The sequence below is a fragment of the Mauremys reevesii genome, linkage group 2, assembly GCF_016161935.1.
Source record: "Mauremys reevesii isolate NIE-2019 linkage group 2, ASM1616193v1, whole genome shotgun sequence".
In the NCBI taxonomy this organism is placed as follows: Eukaryota; Metazoa; Chordata; order Testudines; family Geoemydidae; genus Mauremys; species Mauremys reevesii.
Genome location: NC_052624.1, coordinates 281,199,133 through 281,220,167, shown reverse-complemented (window position 1 = coordinate 281,220,167; position 21,035 = coordinate 281,199,133). Strand labels below are relative to the sequence as shown.

The 21,035-nt window shown below is 48.7% G+C and overlaps 1 protein-coding gene across 1 annotated transcript in view; it reads right to left on the bottom strand.

The window, feature by feature from the left end:
* ADGRB1 (adhesion G protein-coupled receptor B1) overlaps window positions 1-21,035 on the bottom strand; it is a 349,272-nt gene that overhangs the window by 154,747 nt on the left and 173,490 nt on the right. The window contains exons 7-14 of the mRNA XM_039525203.1: window positions 19,187-19,351; window positions 14,718-14,882; window positions 10,897-10,998; window positions 10,253-10,359; window positions 8,716-8,910; window positions 6,389-6,457; window positions 2,326-2,434; window positions 385-528 (exon numbers count right to left, since the gene is read on the bottom strand). Of these exons, the coding sequence (XP_039381137.1) occupies window positions 385-528; window positions 2,326-2,434; window positions 6,389-6,457; window positions 8,716-8,910; window positions 10,253-10,359; window positions 10,897-10,998; window positions 14,718-14,882; window positions 19,187-19,351 (1,056 nt within the window). The remainder of the gene's footprint in view (window positions 1-384; window positions 529-2,325; window positions 2,435-6,388; window positions 6,458-8,715; window positions 8,911-10,252; window positions 10,360-10,896; window positions 10,999-14,717; window positions 14,883-19,186; window positions 19,352-21,035) is intronic.

The window sequence follows — 21,035 nt, the reverse complement described above, 5'->3', positions numbered from 1 at the left end:
GCTGATGACCTGCCTGGAACCCAGCGCATCAGGTTCCTCTCAGACTAAGTGGAGTGAGTAGGTTAATACTGTCTGCAATGTGTCTCTGGTGCATTGCTGCTCTGGGGTTTGGCTCTGCCTCCAGCTGTTTTCTAAGCAAGAAGCTGTTGTGTCTAGTAATGGATCCGCGCCCGAATCCGGGACGTGAACTAATCTCCTGAACTTGCAGGGGAGCTCAGAACTGGTTCTAAACTACACCTCATCTTTAAGGGTCAGTGTTGCGTTCAGGGCAGCTCCTCTTGGACAGATCCTCGCTAGCTGAGAGCAGAGCTTGCAGACAGAGCGTAAATGATCGACACCCCCTTAACGGTGAAGAACAGCGATGCTGCAGCGGCGCTGCCTTACCTGCTAGCCCCGTAGAGAGGATGCTCTTGGAGATGGTGACCTTGTCCTCGGAGGTCCTGGCCCAGTCCACCATGCCCCTCCAGCCTTTCATGGGGAAGCTGATGTCAGTGGCTGCATTGGCGGGGAGTTTGTGGATGCTGAGCACTTGAGGGGAAACAGAAACAGTGAGTAAAGCAAAGCCCAAATGGCCAGCTCAACATTCACACTCCCACCACTGAAAACCCCGTAGGTGCACTAGCAGGACAGGCGCTTGGCAGGAGTCAGTATTTGCTCTCATGTACACTGGTGTAAACCCAGAGTAACTCCATTGACTTCATTTACACCAGCGTGACTCCAGAGTGACTCTGATGACTTCATTTACACCAGTGCAAATCCAGACTTCATTTGCATTGGTGCAACTATGAGTAGAAATTCAGTCCCTGACCATTCAGAGACAATGAGCACCCAAAATTTTGGATTTTCCGCTCTGTGAAAATGCAGCCCTCCATGATGTATGTACGGTGCAAGGGGGAGCTCAGACCAGACAGATGGTGTTCCTTTAGCCTGGAGAGAGGTCAAGGCTATGCGTGAACTGTCTCAGAGAAAGCCCCTCCTTGCCCATTTGGCTAATGGAGAACCTTGGGGCAAACCTCTCTTTAGCTGGTGGGACAGTGCCTGTGAGATCAAGCATGGCCCTGGGAAATGTCTCTCCCTGCCTACCATGAGCTGAGGCAACTGGGGATTGAGAAGGGATGAGCTGTGAGCATATGGGGCTTTGTGATCTTGGTGGCCAAGAGTGTGGATGAAAGCAGAGGAAGACCAGGAGCCTCTGGATTAGCCAGATCCTGTCCAGGAGAGCTGGGATCTCTGGCCTGGCAGAAGGTATTTGTTCAGCTAACGTCTGTACATAAAGCAAGGTGATAGCACTAGGCAGGTGGAGCTGGAGCTTCTGTTCACTGAGCAGGATCCCCAAGCATCCTTCTGTCCCTCCATACTTCCTCAGCCTCCTCCACCTCGGATTAAACTCAAGACACCTTAACCCAAATGCTGCCCTTGCTCCCAGCTGTGTGACCCTAGAGATGGCACCGGACTTGTGCTGATGCGAATGGAGCCGTTAGCCTGACCAATGATGTTTTATACCCTGCACCATACGTTCCATCACACCGGGGTGGGACACACAGCAAACGTATTTGCCTTCTGGGGAGCATGAATGCAGCACTCAGCCTGAGACCCTTGTACCATCCCTTTGATAAACTCTGGAGGGAGCAGAGAGAAGAAGGGTGGTCTTGGGTTTGAATGAGGGGGCTGCAACTTAGGAGAGCCCCGTTCCATCCCCAGCTCTGCCAGGCTCCTCTGGGACCCCGGGCGAGTCATTTCATCGCTCTGTGAGGAGAACAGCCCTTCCTTTCCCCCCAGTCTTTGCCCGTCCCATCTACTGAGCTTGTAAACTGATGAGGGCAGAGACTGCCTCTTCCCATGTGTATGTACCAGGGCTAGCACCAGGACCAATCTCAGCTGAGGTCTCTAGGCACTGCCAGAAAACTGCTTCTGTTACTGGTATCGCTCCACTGGCCTGGAGTCCCATCCTTTACAGTGGCTGATTCTTGACGGGAGAGCTGACCTGCCTGCTCCAGCCTCCCTCGGCCTCAGAGAAGCGCCAGCTCTGCTGACAGCTAAGGACAACACTGCTTCACTTCACCTCCCATTACCCCAGGAGCCTTCCAAGTTAGCACATTTCCCACTAACAGTAACACCGGGGAGCCTGATCCCAAGGACCCGGGCTGCATCTGCATCATGTGTCTCTTACATGAGAACAAGTTGCTGCGTGGCTCCCTCTGCTCCCTGGCCAGCCTTTTCCCCTCCCCAGGCTCACAGCCAGCTCATGAAAACGGCAAGGAGCGACAGCACGGTTTGAATCTGCCTCTGGAGCAGGGGAGGGGAGCAGAATCCAAACCGACTCACCTAGATTGTCCGTCACTTGGTAGGAATCCCGGAAATCTTTCATGCGAAATCCAATGACATCAATGAAATCCTCCACAAGCCTGAACAGCTCCTTAGCATTCGGCCCCATCTGCAAACCCAGTGAAGAGAGGTCAGATATTTAGTGGCACAGATAGCAATGAGCTCACCCTGGGCCTCTCCAAGGGCCAGGGTTCAAGCCAGGCTTATCCCACACAGAGAGAGCCAGAGGCATTCTCTGCTCATGCTGGAGTACCGTGGCGTAGTGAACAATGTGAGGGCAGAGAAATGATCCAAGGAGATAGAAACATAGACAGGAAATGACAATATAAGATCCGGTTTGGGAAAACGCAGCTGATGGCCATGGAGGAGAATAGTCCTGACCACAACGGGAGGGCAAAACCATAATGGGAGGGCTCTGATAGTGACCTACCAACCTACCCTCCTTCCTCAAGGTTACTTATTCTACCCACCAGTCTGGCCGGGAAAGCCACAGCAAACATTTACAGTTTCCCAGCACCGGCAGTTAGCTTAACATGGCCAGCAAATGAGACATGCCAGGCCATACCTTCAGGTGGTGTAAATCAGCAGTGCTCCATTTATGTCCGCTGGAGGATCTGGCCTGATGGGTCTACCAACGAGGCCAATGTGATTTGGCGCGGCACATGCAGAGCCATCACGTGATGGAGCAAAGAGGTAATAGATCTGCTCTATGCAAGCTCTGGAGTGTCTGCGCCCAGAGGCAAACCCTGAAATCCTTACTCCTTCAAAACTCCCCTTCACTTCAAGGACTCGGGGGGATCTGGTTCCTGGAATATTGTGCTCAGCTCTGGGAGTCAACATGACTGGAAATCATTAAGCAAAGAGAGGGAGTCCAGAGAGTCCTTGCCTGCACCACGACTCCTGGGCTGAGTACAGCGAGGCCGGTCCAGACTCCCCAGGCTAAGAAAGGGAACGTTTTCACAAAGCTGTGAAACAGGATGCAATACCACTATCTGAGCACAGCTGTTACAAAAATGGGGGAGCCCATTCCTCAAATCTGGGTACACCAAGAGCACGTCTAAATCCCAGCTGGGAAGCAGACATCAGAATTTAGGTAGGGAAACGCCTCTCTCGGGCCCATATAGTACGTACCCCTTTGAGTGCCCGCACACAGAATATTTAGATGTCCCACAGCGGTGCCAATGTCTGAAAACTGGGGCCACCATGAGCTGTTGGAGGGGACGTTCTGGCTCTTTCCTATGTACAGTTCTCTGTTGAGAGTCTTCATACGGAGGAGTACTGGTCTCTGAACCTCCATCAGAGACTGCTGCTCCCTCCCACGGCCCTCCAGTGGGACCCTGGCTTAGACTGTCATGCATACAGCATGGATCATTCCCAATGGCAGGACTCCAGCTGCTAGAGGTCTCCTTGCCAAAGACTGGCTGTGTTTAGTGACATAAGGCATGACCCTGGGACAATGTCTCTAACCTACAATGACTGAACCTGACTCCCCAAACACTCCTAGACTTAAAATTCACACCTGCCTATGCACAGGAGAAAGGAGAGCAATAAGGACCGTTTTGTTTTGTTTTCTTTATATACTCTGTCACAATTTTGCCTGGTACTTCGATATCAAAGTAATTGAATCTTAGATCGATCATAGGTTGACTGCACAGTTTAGTGATCAAGCAGTTGTACAAGGAGCTACCTGTAGAGGGGACTATCCCCAGCCAACCCATAGATCTGCGTAGGAAGAGAATACAGTTAAACAGCCAGGGAAAACTCTCCATCTGAGCTGTCCCTGAATATGCAGCGAGAACAGGGGAAGGAATAGGACACTAAGATGTGTGCTACCATATAAGAGTTGTTGGGTTTGTTTGGTAGGTTGGTTGGTTTTTTGTTTGTTTGTTTTTTAATGGAGAGATGGGAACTAAAGTCCTGTGTTAAAATGGCATGGTAAATAGTGTGTGCCTGCACCTATCACCTCTGCTAGGTGGACTGAGAGCAGATCCAGTGCATGTTGCCCTCTAGCGGTTGGAGGATTTTAGAGAAGCTATTACCAGTGATTCCCCCCTGGTGCTCAGGGGAGAGCAGACTCTGGATTTAGAACTGACGTTTTAGGCCAAGATCCTATTTCTCATTCAAATATACGGGAACTAGGCATCCATATCCCTTAGGCAACTTAGGCCATCTCAGCCATGGTCCTCGTGCTGTCTATAATAGTGGCAGTGGTCAAAAGATGAAAGATCCTCTGACTGATATCAAAGCAGCGCAGAAAATAACATCCGCTGTCATGAGAGTGCAGACTGGTCACACAGCAGGAATGAACATCAGGTGGGTGACAGAGGCCAGCAAGCCAGCTTTACAACATAGGGAAGCTGATAAGGGAAAACCACTGGGAACTAACTGCAGGCTGGAGAAAACTGCAACTATTTTTATGATGATCAACAGGGTCTCTGCGTTGTCATGACGACTCAGCAGAGTCTGCTCCACAGTGACTATTCTGCAATGTGGATGTAGACACGTATTTGCTAAATTGAGCATTTGGTTCTTCGCCTCCTCTGGAACCAGCCAGGGTCATTCATCGATTTCCAAATATGCTGAGGAAACACCAGCTCTAGGGGCAAAAGGCGAGTTCAGTCTCGAGGTCTGTTCAATACTTGGTCTAACCCCTTTTACCTAGGTAATGTACTCCTCCCCCTATCTGACTCATTTCAGAGAAGCCTCCGAACAGACATCAGGTGGTAACATCTTCCCACCATTACTGACCGAGCCCACCTTTGAACCTGTGACCTCTTGCAGAGGAGCCAATCCCTTCCAAGCTCAATCAACGTTCAGTGCCTGCTATGCGCCAATAGCACAACCCTTCCCTGGAGCTATTTATTTTAATTTCATTTTCCCTTATGCAACAGTCTTTCTATCACCCCCTTGACGTAGGAGGTCTCAGATTCAACCGGCAGCTCTTTAGCTGCCAGAGAAGTACAGTGGCCATTCTGAAGAAAATTGACCTTTAAGGTTTCATGTTTGTGCCGGGCAATCGTCTCTCGCTCCTTTGCTGTTTGCTGCCCCTTCTGAGGGGGTTCACCGGACAACACGGCAGCTAAAAGAGCCATCATATTGTGACCCGTGCCTCGTGATCTCCTCAGTGGAATACTCTCCACCTGACGGACGCCTGTCAGAAACCAGACCTGCCTGTGGTGACTTGACTTCCGAGACGCAGGCACATGAGGGATTGTGTTCTGAGACGCAGTAAAGTGGAAGAGACAATGGAGGAACTAGTACCGACAGGGAGCCATCAGTCAGAGTCGCCTGTGAACAGGCTTTGCCTTCAAGGCAGTATCATTTCACTCTGATGCAGCTCCCTGGGGCTGCAGGGAGATCAGCGCTGTTGAGCAGTGAGCGCTGCGAGGAAGAATGGCATTTTTCAGTCCAGGTTAGGGACAGTGGGTAAGTCACATGCACAGGCAGAGGCAGAAAATGCAATTGAGGCAGGGGAAGGATTTGGTAAGACATAGACGGGACAAATAGCAGTGCCTATGCCCAGACAGGGTGTGCTTTATCTGCTGAATTACCCATCATGTTCCCTAGCTGCCAGCTTCCCTGGGGAGACACCAGGTGACCTTATGAGGAAGGTGTAGCTAACATATAACTGAACCCTTGCTCAGCTCGAGCGGAGGCTCAAATGGCAGAGCACAACCCTGGCCCTTTAAAACCCTACCTGTCCTGCCTGAGTCTTTTCCTACAGGACTCAGACTTGGGAGCAATCTTAAATGGCCAGGACTGCACTTGGCTCTGAAGTCTAGCAGGATCCATTTTCCTGGTCCCCGCTGATTTCTCCAAGCAGGGTAGTTCAGCCTACACATCTCTTTCACTGCAAGGCGTTGTGTTGGTGATGCCTAGCAGTGGCTGGATGAGTTCTGTCTCTTCTGGGTGAAACGGATGCCCATTGAGTACAACATCTGTCAGGCACACACAGTGGTGAGATCACCCAACCCAAGGGGAAATGCCCATAACCCCTCCCCGCAATGCCACAGGCTGAGAGCCAGCACTATTTGGGTTGTATGTTTACGTAGCAGGTTCATACCATCTGAGCTTCCTCCCACTTGTCCCGGTTTTCCTCTGACAGCAAGTTGCTGATGATCTGGACGAAGTTCTAGAGAGGCGAAACAAAAATGGAAAAGAAAGTCATGATCAGAAGACGACGGAGTGGCACGACGTGCCCCACAACATGTGAGAGGGCAGAGAACAATAGTATTAGCAAGAAGAGGATCTGCTCTCGGTCACAGAGCACTGTCCTTCCCAAAGCACTGGACAAACCAAAGCCCTGCTCCCAATGAAATAAGTAGCAAAAATCCTACTGCCTCTCCTGGGGAGATGAGTCAGAACCTTGCTCACCACCAGAGTGCTATGAGGCAGCAAGTGAGTACTACGTGTCTCATTACCCACCAGGCCACAGCAGAAAGCAAAGGATTCTGCATGCCATGGAGAGTGCAAGGGATGGGGGTAGGCAGACATGAGGCAATGATAAAATGCCAAGAGGGGTTTTGACTATGAGGGGTATGGAGAGCAGCAGGGTTCTGCACAGTACACCTGGCTCCCGCGGGCTCTCTGAGCCCCTCACTTTCACAGGGGGATGGGCTCACGCTGCAGACTGCAGGCCCAGATTTTGGAGATCTCAACATCCCGGAGTAGTGGGGATCTGCAATTTTGGCTCGGCCTATTACAGAGACAGCAAATGCTTGCAAACCTTGGGCCCGGTTTCAGAATTCATGGCCAGGCTCAGAATTCGTGGGTAATTCCATCTGGGAAAACTTACCGAAGGACATGATGGATTCCCCATCATTTGTGGTCTTTAAATCAAGACTGGATGTTGTTTTAAAGGATCTGTTTTAGCTCATACTGAAGTTATGGGTTTGATGCTGAAAGTATTGGTTGAGGTTCTCTGGCCTGTGCCGTACAGGAGGTCAGACTAGATTATCATAATGGAAAACCTATCTATCTATTCAGCCAGCCAGCCAGCCAGATATTTCCCTGGCCCCCATCACCAGAGTATCTGACCACTTCTCCATCATTCATGGATTCTTTCCTCACACCACCCCTGGGATATAGAGCCAGATTATCCCCACTGTACAGAAGGGTGGATGGAGGCATAGGGCAAATTAAGTGACTTTCCGAAGATCACACAGGAAAGCTGAGCAAGGAACGGTACCCAAGTTTCTTCAGCCCAAGTGCAGCACTCTATCCCTAACCTTCGTTTGGCCCTAGCTCAAACAAACAGAGGTTAGGTTTCTCCAGCTCAGCCATTCCTGCCCCTCCCCATCTTTGCAAAAGTCTCAGCATGTGAGGCTTTGCATTGCCATTGTGAGTTAATGGACTTTCTCTGCACACTCTGCTGGGTCCTAACTTCACTTGACCAAACCTTCACTGCTAAGAGAGCCCCTCAGAGTCAGATATTTCACCCAGTGAGTAACACACAGGAAATATAGAAGCCAAGGTACCAAGCAGACCCCATCTCCAGCAGATCTATCCCCCTTCCACCGAAAAGCCATTGCTGGCACTGAGAGTGCATTCAGGCTCTGAAGTCAGCGAGCACAGGGGCTGCCAGACTACAGCAGCCACTGCTTCATCCAGCCCAGCCGCTGGGCTTTATGGAAGAAGACGAAACCACTGCCAGTGGCGGGAAAGCTTCTGGTGGCTCCATCTCCATTATAACTGGGAAAGGGGAATGACAGAATGAACTGTCAGAGGAAGAGGGGCTATCCAGGCAAAAGTTCTGCTCTGTGTGTGTGTGAGAGAGAGAGAGATGTGAAGGCAGGAGATACAGAGTTCAAAGCCATTGATTTTCCTCTCCATTTTCCCCGACGTTGCAGACACCATGGGGAAGCAGATCCTAGGGGACAAGTTTAATGTTTCAAGTTGTGGGCTGATGACCTCTCCCGAGGACAGATCTGTAACCAGTCTGCATGCAACTGCTGAAAGTAAAGCCCAGGGCAAGAAGCCCTCAGCCTTCTCCCACATCAATACATAGACACCTAATACCCAAGGATCAACTCCCCTCTCGGCCATTAGACTGCAATTCCTTCCAAATAAGGCACCAAAATCAATTAGACTCCACAGAAAATGCAGCTGGGTTGAATCAGCTCGAAATGACTTTGCTCTTCAAGTTACTAGTTCATGAAACAGTGGGGATTGGGTGGGGCAGAGCTCATTAGCCTGGGAAGTGCACATTGGGAAATGAGGCACATCACAGAGGTAAGCAGAGAAATTTCTGATTTTTCTGGGCTTTCGTCAGTATAAGTAGATTCCAGTGCACGTAGTGGTCACCCAAACCCTGTGTGTATGTGCCCATGCCTTAGACTTGCCCAGTGGCACCCATCCCATCATGACGTGCATCTCTCTTCCTCGGCTCACCTGTACATCCCCAGCAGCGGGGCTGTAATACGCCCTACGGAAGATCTCGGTCATATTCCTGAGTACATCGATGGTGGACAGCAGGTCCCCACTGTAGCTGGTCCCATCCTGGGAGATCTCCACCAGGTTTTGGAGCAGTTCAGATACCCCTTCTCCCATCAACCCCCGCTGGGCTTTGGAGAGATGCTCCCTTGTCTGAGATGAGAGAAGAGCACAATGAGTCAAACACACGCTATTGGGGATCAATGAAGTTCTCAGGTCTCAGGAGCACAGACCAGATGATCACCATGGTCCCTTCTGGGCAAATGTCACCTAATCAATTCCCTGCCATTGCAGGGGCCTCGGGCTTTGGTACCCAGGTCTCTCCTGTTCTCTACCTCTACATGACAGTTCGGTCTCCTGAAGACTGAAATGCTTTAGTCTAAGCCAAGTTCTTTGGCTCAGTATAGGGTAGCGGGGTGAAATGTAATGACCTGTGACATACAGGAGATCGGGCTTGATGGTCTAATGGTCCCTTCTGGCCTTCAGCTCCAGGCAATCTGGGAGAGTCTGTGATATCTCTGAAAGGTCTTAGGTGGCTATCGGAGGACAACTGAATTCCCACTTTCTTTGTGACCAGAAAGGGAAGTGTCCCTGCAGACTATTCTGCCTCATAATCTTGCTGCTGGCTACCCCAGCCTGCAATGGAAGATTTTGCTCACCACTCAGTCCTATAGCTGTCTTTACCTGAGTTACAGCTATCTCAGACCATAGACGGGAACAAGGACGGTTCTGCTGCAGGCACTGACTTTCCAGACAAGCCACCGGAGAGTGGCAGAGGCAGGCCAAGTATTTACAGTTTTTATTATTATGATAACAGCTAAAGGACCCAACCGAGAATGGAGCCCCATCGTGCTAGACACTAAAATGCCCAGCGAAAGACTATCCTGTTGCCAGGGGGTTACAATCTAACTAGACAAGACAGGCAAAGGGGGGACAAGGAAGACGTATCCTCCCCATTTTATAGCTGAGAGCTCTGTGTTTTTCTCTGTGCACAGATCTCATCAGGATAATGGATTGAGGGGACAGTAATGCCTTCCATTTATAACCCCTTCCCTCCCAAAGGATCCCAAAGTGCTCTACAAACTCTCCTTTCACGGCCGCTGAAATGCAGCAACAACACTGCTCAAGGGCTTAGGGCACAAAGAGATGACATCCTCTCTTTTAACACTGCCGGGTGAATGTAAGGAAACTGGAATTTGGCCAGGATACCGAGGTTAACACCCTCCACTCTCGCAAAAAGTGCTAGGAGCCCTTTAAATAATCACAAGTGGCCAGGCCTCTGTTGTAGGATTAGTCCAAACTACAGAGCCTTCAGCACCACTGCACCCTCTCACCCAGGAATGGGTCACTGGCTCACTACTGACTCAGAGGGAAGAGTGGGTCACTACTGGGTCAGTGTAAGCCCTTTGGGTTTCTCTGGGGAATCTCCCATCTAAGTAAAACGCGACAATGGGGAGAAATGGATCCATTCCAATGAGAAGTGAATCTTTCTTACCATCATCTGTATATTCCTGTAGTCAATGGAAACACATTTGATGTAGGTCGGAGTCTCCCAGTACGCTATCCCCTCTTCATCTAAAGTGCATCTTCGCAGGATCAGCCCTAAAGGAGAATGAAAGGGGCATGAGAGAGAGGACAGCTGGATGTGGACAAAGGTGATCCAGTGGATATATTGTACTTGGACTTTCAGAAAGCCTTTGACAAGGTCCACACTAAAGGCTCTTAAGACAAGTAAGCAGTCATGGGATCAGAAGGAAGGTCCTTTCACTAACTGGTTGAAAGATAGAAAGGGTAGGAATAAATGGTCAGTTTTCACAGTGGAGAGGGGTAAAAAGTGAGGTCCCTCAAGGGTATGTACTGTGTTGTTCAACATATTCATAAATGATCTGGAAAAGGGGTGGGAAACAGTGGAGTGACAAAGTTTGAAGGCGATACTAAATTACTCCAGAATAAAGCTGTCTGTGAAGAGTTACAAAGGGATCTCACAAAACTGCATGACTGGGCAACAAAATGGCAGATGAAATTCAGTATTAAGTCTCCTCCTCATATAACACATCCTGGTCCGATCCAGGTCCGAGAGGACCAAGAACTCCATGAGTTTAAGTTGACTCCACAGGCAGAGCATGTCGTTCTCCTTACCAGTGGCATTGCGAGGACACCGGACAGCCGCAGCGTCTCCGGCAGGCGTTTCCTTCCAAACCACAGAAGCAAAGTTATCTTCATCGCATATTTCATGGGGCTCTGTAAAGGACAAAGGCACTGGGTTGGCCACACCACCAGCTGCTCAGCCTGGGCAGGATGGGAAGAAAGGAAGGGGGGACGTAGCAGAGAGGGGGAAGAGAAAAGGGAGAAGCAGAGAAAGGACCTGGCAGTGTGGAGGAAAGCGCGCTGTGTAGAGAGCCAGCAGCTCCTGAGATTAAATCGCAGCTGCCTCATCGCTTGGCCTTGGGCAAAGCCACCTGACCTCTCTGTAGCTCGCGTTGCCTATCCGAAAAACTGAGCCTTGATCCCCTGTGAGGGTTAATTAACTAGTGCCCACCTAAGGTGAATGCAAAGTGCGCTACGAGCATCCCCTACTCTGTTGCAGCTGCGTGTGCTAGGCTCACATGGTAGGGATCTGGGGTTTCGGTGGCAAAGGGCCCATGCCTAGGAGGCATTACATCTGTCCTAGGCTTTTTATGTTTAAAACACTACTATGTAGAACTGCAGCATCCTAGAGGGGAAGAACAGGAAAGACTGGAAGGGGAAAGGGGAGGAAAGAAAGGGAGAGGAGACACAGCTAGACAGAAACCAAGTTGAACCCGGACCACCTAGAGAGCCCCCTCAAGCCCTTCATAGGCAGCTATTCTCCTTGGGGCACTGGGTATCGGATGCTTACTTTGCCAGGCAAACGTGGACAAGCAGCGAGTGTAAGTACCACCCCATAATGCCGAGAAGCTGAGTTTCCATCAGCTGCTCATACGAAACGACCGCCACAGAGCCCAGCAGGCTGCTGCCATGTTTAAATGCTGCGGCTGCTCCCGGCACCAGCGCAAAGCACCCCGTGCAGCGGTTACGCCAACCTCCAGCCTCAGCTGGGTCTAACGGACGCAGGCTTGGGAGGAAAGGGGCGGCTGCAAAGTGGGGCGAAGCTGGGTCTGCCCCCAGAGGGAGTCAAAATGGCCAACGTGCTTTCAGCGAGTTGGAAGCACATCTACTACGTGAGTGATGGTTTATGTGGGAAAAGATTACTTATGGTACATAAAACTGTGGAAGCTGTGAATCTGGTATTAAAACTATTTATCACTCCTTGGGGTGGTTTGCAATTACATTTTCTATTTATTGTGCATGTAAAACTACCTATAAACAAGTAGGCTGCTTGCACGGCTGTTCCCATCTAGGCCTGGCAGTTGCCAAGCCAATGCCAGTCATTGACCGGGCTCAGCAGCTGTTCACCGCGCTCTCCTCCCATGCCGGGAAGCATTGCTGGTGCCAGCGTTCAGTGGCGCCAGTAGAGGTGTGCCAAGGGCACAATCAGCCAAGCTGTGGGGGAGGGTGGCAGTAGCTGCAGATGACTGAAATAAATACATGTCCTAGGTCCTGCGTTTTACTGTGTGCTCTGGGGAGTTAGTGGAGCATGCCCGGCCTGCAGCCCCCAAGTGCATCTTCAGCAGAGGGAGCGCTCGCAAGTCCTACATGGGGTATGACTGGGGGTATGGAATACCTCGGGGCTCCACGTCTGGGTTGTGTGTGTCCCTCTCCCCATGTGCTGCTTTGGAACTGACTGCAAGACGCTTCTGGGTGGGAGGCAAGGCTGTGAATGTAAAGACGGGGCTGGAACCAGAATTCTGTATCTGACAAATCTCTGCGCGTGGGGCGGCTCGGCTCCAGGTCTTGTGGGTAACACCTATGTCTATAAAGGCCCCAGACAGGAAGAGCGATCCATGTGTACCCAGTTCAGAATGGAATCTACATCCAAATCCATCTGTATCTGAAACGCAGCTCCCCCCTCCCCACGCTTCCTGGAAGACCACGACCAACCACTAGCCATGATAGTCGTTCATAAAGAGCTCTCATCCCATTCCTTTTAATTGTCTACTGTTCCTGTCAGAGGTATTCCAGTAGCACCTGAAGGCCCCCACTGAGATCGGGCCTGCATTGTGCTAGGCACAACAAGAAACAGAATCTAATAGAAATAGTGTCTGCCCCACAGAACTTACAATCTACATACGCAAGACAGACAGCGGGGTGGGGGGGCAAGGGTGTATTACTCGCCCTGTTTTACTGAAGAGTGCCTGAAGCACAGAGAGATTAGGTGACTTGCCTTCTTTTCACTCCCGCTTGTGACTGCCCTCTCCAGGAAGCGCTATGTGATTCCATGCATCAGGGAAGCGCCTTAGAAAGGCCTGGTATTGCCTGGCATTGTCTTGCCGACAAGCGCACGAGTGATTCCCAGGCCAGGAGGGAATCAGCTGATCACTGTCATTTTTAATATCGCTTTGTAACAAAATCCTTTTTACTCTAGGAAGCGAGTTGCACTGGGAGATTTTAATATCGAATCCAATTAAGCTCAATCCTTCCGTTAAAACAAAATCATGTTGGTATTTGAGATTTCCTTGAGAACAAATCAAGGAGGTTTATTTGTAGCCATTGTCTTGCCGAGTCCCCCTTGCCCTCTCTCCTGCCCGCACCACCCCCCCCTCCAAAAAATAATTACAACAGGCTCCTTTGATGTGAAACACCCGCACTGCTGAGATGTGCCTCCTTTTGTATATGATAGCACAGCTCCAAGCCCCTACCAAAATTAACAAAATGTCTTGGTTTGCTCCAGATCCTCACCCAGCGGAAATCAAAGGTAAAGTCCATAAAGCTGAGGATCTGGCCCAATTTTTTCCTATGGTTGGGGAATGCTGTTGGCTGAATTAGAAGAGAATCTGGGCGGGGGCGGGAGCAATCGCTGAAGTTGGGTGACACCTTCATGCTACCGTTTGGGTCTTTTCCCCTTCGATTCACAGAGACCTTTGTGATCATCTGGTCTGACCTCCTGTATAACACAGGCCATCGCACCTCCCCACTGATCCCTGCATCCAGCCCAATAGTTTCTGGTTCGGCTAGAGTGCGTCTTTTCAAGAGACACCCAGTCTCGAGTTAAAGACTCCAGTGAGGGAGAAGTCACCACATCCCTTGGTAATCTGTTCAGATCATTAAACCCCCTCACTATTCAAAACTCTGTATCGTATCAAAAGGAACCAATGCAACTCTCTAGTCTGACCTCCTGTACAACACAGGCCGGGGAATTTCCACCAGAGATTTCCCCAGAAGGGGCTCTAAAAGTGGCTTGCAAAGGAAACTAAGCATTGCTTTTGAGCCCTTTAACTATTTGCTTCTGCTTCTGTTTCACATTAGAAACCCAGGTTTTGTCTGCCCTGCAAAACTCTACAGCCCTGACCTCACTAAGGTTTTTCAGCCTCATAATTTGCAGCAGGTTCTTCTCCCCAGGCAATAGCACCAGCGGGAGCTATAGGTTAGGCAGGACTCAGAGAGACTCAGCCAGCACTGTGCTGTCTAACACTGCTCTGGGTAGTGCATCGGCATGTGAGTACTCCAGTGGCTAGTGTCCCAGTGGGGGTAGCGTGAACATGACAGAGCATCTGTACTGCTTTTGCTGGGTACTCACACACCAGTTCTTTGCGTCTCTATAAATCATCAGCTGCCTGTCTCCAACCACATACCAGTCAAGAAGCACTGAGCATATCCATCCACCCACGGAAGGCCCAATCGTACCCGTTGAAATCAGGAAGACCCTCACGATTGGCTTGGATAGGTGTTGGACCAAGCCCCACCAGCAGGCTTGTGTTATGCAGAAGGCTGGACCAGAGGTCTCTCCTGGTATTAAACTCTGACTCATACAAGCAGCAGCCCGTCCCCACAGTCTGTGTTACCGGTCTGAACAGAAAGCAGGAAGAGTGTGAGATACGTACCAGGACACTTCTTGTCATTACACTGCTTATACTCCTCCTTGGGCCCCTGACAAGAGTCTCCGCCAAAGAAGGGGCCGTAGCACACACGGTCGCGTCTCTGCGTCCCGCCCCCGCATGAGGTCGTACAGCTCCCCCACGGCCCCCACGCCTGCCACTTTCCATCCACTGCAGGAGAGCAAACGAGGAAAGAAAAGTTCCTGAGCAACACGAGGCAGCTGATCCTCAAGGTAAACACTGGACATACGGTTTGCAGCGATATGGCTGGATGTTAGGTGATGGCTTCCTGCCTGGAAAAGGCTCTAACACTAGTTAAAAGGAGGAGGAGAGGGTGCGTGGGAGTGATCTAACAGTCCATATCTCGATTGCTTTTGCACATTGATGGCCTAACTCTGATCTCACGTGCATGGGGCAATTCAGGAGCAGCTTCCTTGTAGTCAACCATGCAAAGTGTGCGGGGGATCAAAATCACGCCTGAAAACTGTGGATTGCTTTAAAATGATTTTAGTTGTGGTGGAAGAAGTTTGAACCCTGCAGACTGGGGGCTTTTTGAAACAGAATTTTAGAATGGAGCAAGCGGGAATGTAAATCGACCACCCACTAGCGCGCTGCGCACTCGCTGGCTGTGCGGACCCGGCTACAGCGCGCTTCAAGTTCCCTGGTGCACTTTGGCCTATTGCTGTTTGAAGCAGGAGTACGTCAAAGCATCCTGAAGAATTTTTCATGCATGGTAGCAAGGGCCACACTGCCAGTTAATACGTGCCACATTCATGCACTGTACATTTGCACCCCAGTTTGCTGTGCACAAACTCTCCATCTCCCTGAAATCGTAGTCTTATGCCCAGAGTAAATAGTACAACATGTTCTGCTCCAGTGCAAGCTTCTCCTTACGTCTCCCCTCCCCACCTCAGCCCAGCCTGGAAGGACCTTAGGACAGTTCAGTCTCCATGGCCCAATCGCTCCTTGGATTCTCTCCTAAAACTGCTACTAAGGGTGACGTTCAGGCGTCTCCCTGCAGACACTTGTCTGGTAGGAACCAGGCTCAGGCCATCAGCTCAGTTCAAATCAGCTACCAAAGAGCAGCATTAATTCACTTCTGATCCTGGGCTGCTGACCCCTATCCCATTTTTCATCTCTTCAATGTGCAGCGGTGGTCAAAAAAGCTAACAGCATGTTAGGAACCATTAGGAAAGGGATAGATAATAAGACAGAAAATATCATAATGCCACTATATAAAGCCAAGGTACGCCCACACCTTAAATACTGCGGGCAGGCCTGGTTGACCCATCGCAAAACAAAAGATATATTAGAATTGGAAAAGGTACAGAGAAGGGTAACAAAAATGATTCGGGGTATGGAACAGCTTCCATATGAGGAGAAAGTAAAAAGACTGGGACTATTCAGCTTGGAAAAGAGACAACTAAGAGGGGATATGATAGAAGTCAATAAAATCACGAATGGTGTGGAGACAGTGAATAGAGAAGCGTTATTTACTCCTTTAGGTAACACAGGAATCAGGGTCACCCGATGACATTAATAGGCAGCAGGTTTAAAACAAACAGAAGGAAGTATTTCTTCACAGAACGCACAGTCAAGCTGTGGAACTCTTTGCCAGGGGATGTTGTGAAGGCCAAAAGTATAACTGGGTTCAAAAGAGAATTAGAGAAGTTCATGGAGGATAGGTCCATCAATGACTGTTAACCAAAATGGTCAGAGACACAACCACATGCTCTGAGTACCCTAAAGCCTCTGACTGCCAGAAGCTGGGGCTGAATGACATGGGATGGATCACTTGATAAATTGCTCTGTTCTGTCCATTCTCTCTGAAGCATCTATCACCAGCCACTGTCGGAAGACAGATATTGGGGTAGATGGACCATTGGTTTTTATTTCCAGTCATCTGAGACATCCAGGCCTCCTGACTCATCTCACTCTGGGCTAAGATTTTGGGGTCTGACTGTGGAAGCTCTGAATATAGACAGGGACCCATATAAATGTCTCTCTAATTTATTATATTAACATTTAATAACCAAAGTCTATCGCTTCAGTGTTATTGCCCATTTTGGGCTTCATTTTGAGTGAAATTCACTCTTGTGCAAGAAGCTACTTCAAGGCCCATGCACCGTGTAAGTGCAGCACAAGCCCCCAAGAACTTAAATTGGCCAAACTCTTTCTTGGAACCAGTCACCTGTTTTTACATTCCGGGACTCATATGTATGTTTAACTGTCTTTTCTCAATGCGTATGGTTGTTTCACATGCCTTGGAAATGGGATTTGCAAGCGCTCTGAGAAATGGACTGTAAGGTTGTCTAGTTTCATTGTAACTTCTCCGAGTGCCTCTGCACCCTCTATGGACATGCTGCTTCGTAGCTCACTTCTTACTATTAATAATGGCATTTAACATCTTCAAAGCACTGTACAACTGCTAATTAATCCTCCCAACACGTCTGTGGAATATCCTCTTCATGTCACAGATGGGGAATAGTATCAGAGGGGTAGCCGTGTTAGTCTGGTTCTGTAGAAGCAGCAAAGAATCCTGTGGCACCTTATAGACTAACAGATGTTTTGCAGCATGAGCGCATTGTCTGCAATAGTGCATTGTCTGCAGCCATGCAGCAGCTCAGTAACAGAACGAGAGCTAGGACCCAGGAGTCCTGATTCCTAATTCGAATCACATTTTAGCAAATCACTTATGACACCTATTTTAACAGGACACTGGGAGGTGAGGGATTACTTTTCTTCTTTCCCTAGCTGAGGAAGGACACCATTATCACCAAACATATGGTGTGACACAACCTCTAGCCCTTTCTACACCGATGTCAACTGCACCTGCAGCTTGGGCCATGTCCCCACGACACTCAAAACCATGCTAGCAACAACGATGATAACTGAAGCTCAGCGACCAAAAAAAAATAAGGCCTAAATAGCAGGGCCTATTGGTCTCAGTGTAGGGAAGGCCAATGCCCTGTCTAAGCACGGCTTTGTGAGTGTGGTGTTCTGCTGCTAGAGAAAGTAGTCCCCCATGGACCTTCTGATATTCTCTGTGGAACAGCACCACTTCAAAGCCCTCAGTTACCCCCACCTATCTAAAGGGTGACTTTGAATCTTTAGTGATGTGGAAGCCAGGCAGCTGGATTCTCTTTTGCCAGAAGCTGGGAATGGGTGACCGGGGATGGATCACTCAATGATTACCTGTTTTGTTCATTCCCTCTGGAGCATTTGGCATTGGCCACTGTCGGCAGACAGGATACTGGGCTAGATGGACCTTTGGTCTTACCCAGTATGGCCACTCTTATGTTCTTATGTTCTCTGCCACCCACAAGCCCTGCTTAGTTGCCGGCACAAAGCCCATTCCCTCAGAGAGCAGTGAAGTGCACCCAGGCTGGAAACAGCTGACTCCAGAGAGCCAGGGTAAGGCAGATGACTGAGACCCACTGGTATCAGGCTTCTCTGACATGTGCGTCCGTTCTGGTTTATTTTCCTTTCTGAAATGGCCTGTCCTAGGACCTATCCCCCATGACGTAAAGTCAGGGTGGTTATACCTAACCATGAAGGGCTGGTCACAACGACCTAGAAGCCCCGGATCTTGCTCCCCAACCAGCCTCACAGCCTACTCACAGTGAGTGTTGAAATGTGTAAATACTGTCAGTTTCAACCATAACTGGATGAGGAAACAACTAACATATAATAGGACGAGTGTGAAAATGCCATAGAGACGTGGAAAGAATTCCATAGCAGAGATTTAATGGATAAGAGGGTAATTTTTTCAAAAGCACCTAAGTCACTTTGGAGTCTAAGTCCCATTGACATTCAGTGAGATTTCAGTTCCTAAGTCATTTGAGAAATGGGACTTAGGTACTTTTGAAAACATTACCCGATGACTATATTATTTCGACAGGAGATAAATGAGAAGTTCACAACTCAAAGACAATAATCAGAGTCTCCTTGGCTACCCTTCTTCTTAATGTTAGAATAAGGAGAGACCAGTGAAACTGAAAGGCAATCAATTGGAAATATTGGTTTAAACAGTGCTTAATTAACCTGTGGAACTGCTGGACACAAGATGTTACTGAGGCCAACTGCTTAGCAGTATTCCAAAAAGGATTAGAAAATTATATGAATAATACAGACATCCACATGTGCATGAGATAAGATCAAACAATTATAAGAGATATACACCATAATTCTTCATGTCATATGGCACCCACTGACCTGAGGTTAGGAAAATACTTTCCCGATGGTCAGGTTATTCTACTATTGTCCACTATGGGGTTTCTTGCACCTTCCGCTGGAGTATCTGGTCCTGATAGGGTACTGGAGTAGATGGATCGATTGTAATGATAGATGGACCAATGGGGGAAACTGTGCTATTTTTCCTCAAAGGAAATAAAGGGGCATTTGTCATAGTCTCTGTGCAACTGAAGAGTGTTGAGGGAGGATCCACAATACACAGTAACCCATTTGCCACTGACCTGGACACTGCCTTAGGAAGCAATCTCTGGTCTCCACCCAGTGCCCCTGGCACTCTGCTCCCCCATAGGAGGGTCCGTTGCACTCCCGCGTCCGCTGCTGGGTACCATTGGAGCAGGTCGTAGAACAGGAACTCCAGCTCGACCACTCATTCCAGTTCCCATCCACTGAGTGGCCCAAAGGAAGAAAAAGAAACAGAGAATGTGAAAATCCCTTTCACCAGGAATGAGGCCTGTTCCGCGAGACCAGGCCAGTGAAGCCAAGGCCCTGTTGCGCTGGCACAATACAGTGCTCCAAAGCAGACAGAGCCATCTTGCATAGACTGACAAAGAGATGCAGACAGGTACCCCAGGGAAGGAGAGCTCAACTCTGCCCAACCAAGGAACCTTAGGAACATAGACTATTACAGTATCACATGACATGATGTGATATTATAACAGGGCCTATAATAATCCAAACTTTTTGACCTTCATAGTAATATTATAAATGATAAAATAAATATAACATAACAATCAAAATGATAAAGTAAAAAAAAACCACACAGATATTTTGACCCAATTGAGATAAATTGTTCTGATCATTTTTCATCAAAACATTTCATTGAAATCAATATGTTCCCGTGGAAGATTTCAATTTTGCCAAATCAGCACGTTCCAATGGAAAAATGGAAAATTTAGACAAATGTTGACCAGGTCTAGTTCAAAGTGGCATGTGTGGAAGGAAAGAAAGATGGATGGATGAACCTTAAAACTCCATCTGTCTTTCAGAGAGAATCTTTTTACAGGAGCTCACTATTATTCAATGGAATTCACTCCGTGTATCAGGACATACCCTATAGCATGAGTGGAATTTAATAAAGATCCATGAGTATGTGTCTATGTATATATCAATGCACTTCTCTTGTTGCTGAATTAACATTGACAGGCTTCGCGTGTCCCTGAACAGAAACATCTTGGATAATTAATTAGCAAAAAAAAACAGCAAAGGAAAATTACTAAAAGCACAGGCCAGGAATGAAACATGAATGGATTTTATTAGCATGATATATTTTAAAGCATTCCCTAGACTGGCAGGCCCACTCTAATTAGCCCCAATCAACAGATATTTCATCTAACCTTTCTGCCATTCCTGATTTACCTCATTAGCAATGGCGGTTGTTATCTCTCTGGATGAAAAGCAAGGCCCCGTGGTATCCCTATTATTAAGGTTTTTATTCTCTTCTGAACCCTATTTCTTGGAGATTTCAGCTCTCTGGCGAATAAAAACTCTTACTCTTTGGCTCATCAGTCCCAGACACAAACTGATTTTTTAAAAACTATTTGACATCTGGTTCCTTTTGTAATTTACAAGCTCTCAAAAGGCACCACATTAGTCTCAGGGTCTCATTGCTTTTTGTTTGTGCACATGAAAGAAAATGTATCGTAGCCAAAATGTACAATTTTAAAGTCGATGGGAGTTGCAAGGCGCAGCAGATCGGAACATCAGGCAACTTAGTTCAGTAGCTATTTATGGATTTAGGGGGCCGGCTTTAGCCACTCCAGAATAAAGGCTTTGACACCCCAATATTCATGGTATTATATAAGTGCATATTAATACCAAAGGGGTGAATGCTAAGAGATGCTCACCATCAGCAAACCCCACTGGCGTCGATGAGGCAATTCCTCCCAGGTGGCCCAATAATATTAATAATAACTGTGGAGCTGTTCCTAACTCAACAGCGCTATGATTCCCACCTGCAGAGAATCTGGTCCCATGTCTCTTAGCCCATATAAGAAATATAGTGCAGCAGTTCCCACAATAGCCTCATGTGCTGTAGGACCACTACTGCACACTGCAAGGCTAGGGGCTATT